A 5,327-nucleotide genomic window follows, 5' to 3' on the forward strand; every position below is an offset into this window, starting at 1 on the left:
GATGGAACTCATCTGTTTACTGACAAGCATTCGATTATTTTTAAAGCAGAGCTTTTCACCATATTATGTTTAATGCGCTGTCCCTAACAAACGCAGTTTCAGCAAACAACACACGCTTACTCACATAAATGCACACACACAGCGATTATATCATAAACCAACTTTCCAATCCTCGCAATGTATATTAAAACCTCAAATACTAAATTCCAAAATTTCTACCAGTAGAGTATATTTTCCTTTTTTCCGTTTAATGCAATGGACAAATAATTCTATGTTACAGAGTTTCTTTTTAAAATACAGCACTTATAAAAAATTCAATTCACAGAAAGCAAAGATAAAATTCTTCAAGTGCAAAGGCACTTCTGGAATAAAAGGATTGAAGTGGACGTGAACAGTTATTGTATATCCGACTTCCCACCATAATACCAACAAAGCAATGTCACCGCATGATTCAGTTATCTGCTTCTGAAAAGAACATTGTCCTTCTCTGAGAAAAAAATATATACTTCATATAAAATAGCATTAAGCATTATTATTATTATACATATTCTTGCCATAATTGCTACAGTCTTTATGTTTCAAGTAGAGGAAATAATTTAAACCTTAGAGAAAATAATATATCATCTTTAAATTGTAGATATATATATTTTTTCCTTACTAATTTGTACAACTTCAGAAAGATGAAGATGAAAAGGCTTTAGGTTGCATTGTCCGATATTCGAGTCTTGTGTGGTCGAAAATGTAGATGACACATATTTTCGTTACAATAAAGAGATAATAAAGAGTGTGTGTAAGAGAGTTTTTTTTTTTTTTTTACAACTGACTCATTGCAGTGTGTTTCTCCAGAACCTCTAGGTAGTCCGGCTCTGTTTTCAGCTTAGCAGGGAGCAACTGTTCGGCATGCTTTCTTGGCGTCCCATACAAGACAGTTTTGTTCAGTTTCTCCCGATTGGGCCGCCCTGCAGCCTCGTACGGTGGCGCTAATGGCCTTTTGGGCAGAGTGCAAAAACTATAGCCGAAGGGAGCAGCAGTGGGCAGTTCTCTTACCCTTTCTGCAACATTCTGGTAAAGCAGCTCGGGTTCACAGCTGCCTTGTGGGGTTTTCTCATCCACACGTTCCAAAGTGCTTATTGTGTATGTTGGACTACGACCAAACTCCTCCCTCTTGGGCTGTGGTGCTCCAAAACCCAGTTCTTTCAGGTTGCGATAGTAGGCTACATGCTCATTTTCCTTTTGCACATAAATAGGGTTTGGGCACATCTGGCCAACAGCAGCAGGAATGTAGTTGTAGACATGGCCTTCTCTTTTACCTGTGCTTTGTTCTGTGTCAAAGTGCCCATAATGCGCTTGGAAAGAGCTCAGATCTAGGCTATTGGCCGCTGCAGTAGCTGGGACACTCTCCACTGCCTTGCGCCGTTTGAGCACAAAGACGAAGATGCCAGCCCCAAAACACACTGACAGAATGAACACAACAAGCAGGCCCAAGATAAGTACAGACAGTGGTACTTCTGGGTGCGTTTCAGGCTCTGTTTCTTCTGTAGGGGTCACAGTAGAGGAAGTTGTCACTTCAGTGCTAATGCTGATAATGGTTGGCGCCTTGGTGGCGGGTGCCGGAGTCTCGTCATTCTCTGTGCAGATTGCATCATTGCGTAACGACCGTAGGAGGCGACCTGCATGCTTGGAGGGAGAGTCACATGTGATCTCGTTGACCACGACACTAGTGCTGGACAGCTCCATCCAGTTCTTGAGTGGCACAATGCCACATGTGCACTCCCATGGGTTTTCCTGGAGATCAATCTGGACAAATGCTGAGAGCTGGTCAAGCACCCCACTCACTGGCAGATGTGAGAAATGATTGTTCCTGAGATTAAGCCTTGTAAGCATTGTGCCCCCAAACACATTGTCAGGGACAGACCTCAGCAGATTGTTGTTGAGGAAAAGAAGCTGCAGATTGTGCAGTGAGTTAAATGTGTTTGGCAAAATTTCCTTGATAATGTTGTACTCTAAGTAGAGGTACTGCAAGCTCTGTAGCCCAGCGAACAACGCCTGCGACAAACTTTCTATATAGTTGCCGTTGAGGTAAAGCCTGCGCAAATTGGTCAGATTCTCAAAGGCCCCATCCTGGATAATAGCAATTCTGTTATTCCCCAGATGAAGAAGGTCCAGGGTATTATATTCGGTCAAATCAGCTCTGTATATGATCTGCAAATGATTTCCAGTTAAATGTAGCTTCTTTGGATATGACGGTTTGGGTTGCAAATCTGAGATGTTGTGAAGCTTCCTCTCTTGGCAGTTAACATTAAGTCCACTGTCCGGGCTTTGTGATGTGCACACACAGATACTCGGGCATGTCATGGGTACAGGGGATCTTGTCTGATAAACCATGATTGGTCCAAATACATGCTTGTCCCTGCCAGATGTAACCCGTGGAGTAGGGCGGCTTCTCATCCTGGGAGGTCGGGATGCCTTAGGTGCTCTAGTTGGTGAAATATGTGTGCGTGATGTAGGTACTGGAACCCGATGCTGGGGGTCAGAAGGTGGTGGCTGCATGGCTCGTGGTGTGGAGTCCCCGGTACTGCGCCTGGGGCATAGGTCCTGCTTTATGAGCTGTGTAACATCTTTACCATGCAAACGGAACGGCGTCTCACAAACCACATCACCAACAAACACCGCAATGGTATCCAGCCAGGCCTTGAGTGGCACGAGGTCACATGTACAGTTCCACGGGTTCTCCTCCAGCTGTATCTCCATAATGCCGCCTATGTGCTCTAAGACACCAGCGAACGGTAGCGTCTTCAGCCGGTTTCCTCTCAAATCCAAATGTGTCAGCATCACAAATCGAAATATATTGTTAGGCAAAGAGAGCAAAAGGTTATCATTAAGTATGAGGACTTTGAGCTTGTTCAGCTTATTGAACGCACCTGCCTCTATGGCACTTATATAATTATAATCAGCCTGCAAATACTCTAAACTTTCTAAACCAGAAAACGTGTCTTCTTTTATAATTTCCAAATTGTTATTGTTCAAATGGAGGCGTTTGAGGTTTTTTAGGCCATTGAACGCCCCCGTTTTAATCTCCTGCAACCCGTTATTGCCCAAATGGAGAGACGTGACATTACCGTAATTGACGAACTCGTTGGCGTTCAGTCTCGTGAGAAAGTTCCCGTTCAGGAAAAGCTGGCTTATTTTATTCTGCGGCGGCTGAAACGAACTCACACTCGTAAATCCTTTGTTCTCGCAGTTGATGTTCAAAGCGTTCTCCTTCTCCTCGCACGGACAGCGGCTCTTACAAATGTCCTTCGAAGTTTTGCGGCTCTCCGTCCGCGAGGAGAAGCCGGTTACTGTCAAAACGCTCAGCAGCAAAACGTTGTTCAACATTTTTTTTTTATTTTCCTCCTGACTTACAGTAATGACACCCAAATTCCTGACGTTAACGTGAAACTAAATGCAGATCCGAGTGAAGGCATGCAGACGCCGAATAAAGCCGATGTGAAGCAGTCAGACGGTGAGAGAGGCGCGCTTGGGCGCACGGCTCTCCATCCGCCCTGCTTAAATCCCAAAAGGCGGCGCATCCATCACCGGGCACGGCTGTGCTCGCTGATCACTTCAAATCATTATTTCTGCCGTGTAAGCTGAATGCAATTCCGGATTTAGGACTTGGCCATTCCTCGCGGTGTAATCTCCAGCATATCCGAGGCATTGCCGTGCTCACCGAGCTCCGCCGACTGCGCACTCGGCTTCTACCCCAATCGGAGGGAGATGCATATTTTTTTTTCTTCCCTGTTTCAAGTCAAAAAGGCAAAGCAAAGAAAACTAACTTTTGCGCCAGCGATAGTGCAGAAGATGAACTTGCCTTTGAGATAGTGATAGGAAAAAAAATAAACACACACACACAGCAATGATGTAAAGGTCCGAAGTGAGAAGAGGTTGGGAACGGTGTCTGTCTCTGCTCCCTCACTCCTACTGAGAATAGCAGAGGGTGAGTGTGTGAGTGCGTGCGTATATGTGTGTGTGTGTGTGTGTGTGTGGTTGAATTCTGGTCTCTGCGTCCTCCCACATCGAAGCATTGGAATTTTAGACGTCACCGATCACACACACACACACACACACACACACATACACACACACACAAATCCACTGGTCCTGTAAATTACTTACTAAATTTATAGCAACCGGACTAATTATCATGATAGCATAAATAACTGAAACACTGGTTATTACAATAGATGAACTATATAATTATGTGATTAATAAATAAAACAATGATGTGCTTCATTCGCCCATCCATCCATCCATCCATCCTTGCATTTATTCATTCATTCATTCGTTTAACGGGTTTAATAAAATTTGTGATTTGCCCATGAACTGCTCTATGCGCATTGCGCCACTAGGAGGTGGAATGAGCATCTCAAACGTTCAGCAAAGCTCCTTCACTCCTAAGCATCTTGCTGCGAAGGCTCTTTTGCAGAGGTTTGTTAGACTTAAGCAACACTGGGCTACATTGGAGGGAAATACGACAAAGCTGTGAATTGTCAATATTTTATGAATACACTGCCTTTTTAAACTGCCTAGTTTCAGGTTAACGTCAGGAATTTGTGCTCCATGTTGGATTTATTCATGATCGACAAAACGAAAAAACAGTTTCCATGGGAAAGTAAATGATTTTCATGGCCGGGATGCAAAAAAAGTAGATAATGAGAATAACACAGTGTATTAAGAAAGAAAGGAATTGCTGACATGATGGTGTGCTATTATAGCATAATAATTCTTTATGCCAGCTTGTAGGGAATTTTCAACAGCGACTTAACTGTATACATTTTACGTCTTACAACGCAGAAAGTTCTTTGCACTTTTTTAATTCGTTTAAATTTAATCTTACATGTGATGTTATGGATCATAAGCAAATCATTTGATCACCTAATTAAGTTAGATTGTTAGCTTGATTTATCTTTCATAACATTTTAAACTAGCAATTAGTTAAATATGTAATTAGACATACCAGAATAAGGTATAAGATTATACTGCTACTGTTATTATTGCTACCAATATTGCTTACTATTTTAAAGCATGCACATGATTAAGCACAAGCACTGTTGCAGCATAAAAACAATAATATACTATTTAACGCACCTCATAAAACCATGTAATAGAAAAACATAAGGCTGAAATGCTGCTTAAAGTTGCTCTGCCTATATCACCACTATGCACTTGTTTTCAATTAACCTGCATCCAATTTTGCAGCAATCCCCAAACGCTGAGTAGAAGCTGTTTTTCTCTTGCCAGCGCTTGAGACAATAACTCCTACAGCGGGTCAGAAAGAGAGACAA

General features: G+C 42.7%; 1 protein-coding gene across 1 annotated transcript; it reads right to left on the reverse strand.

Moving 5' to 3' along the window:
- Positions 1-246: 246 nt before the first annotated feature.
- slitrk2 (SLIT and NTRK-like family, member 2) lies at positions 247-3,996 on the reverse strand. The gene has a single exon (XM_053505186.1). It carries the CDS (start codon positions 3,376-3,378, stop codon positions 814-816), a length of 2,565 nt encoding a protein of 854 aa, XP_053361161.1. The 5' UTR covers positions 3,379-3,996; the 3' UTR covers positions 247-813.
- Between the last annotated feature and the right edge of the window lie 1,331 nt (positions 3,997-5,327).

The sequence above is a fragment of the Clarias gariepinus genome, chromosome 10 (assembly GCF_024256425.1).
Source record: "Clarias gariepinus isolate MV-2021 ecotype Netherlands chromosome 10, CGAR_prim_01v2, whole genome shotgun sequence".
Taxonomy (NCBI): domain Eukaryota; kingdom Metazoa; phylum Chordata; class Actinopteri; order Siluriformes; family Clariidae; genus Clarias; species Clarias gariepinus.

Excerpts from the sequence above, each read along its gene's own strand:
- slitrk2 (XM_053505186.1), bottom strand. The coding sequence starts at position 3,378 with ATGTTGAACAACGTTTTGCTGCTGAGCGTTTTGACAGTAACCGGCTTC.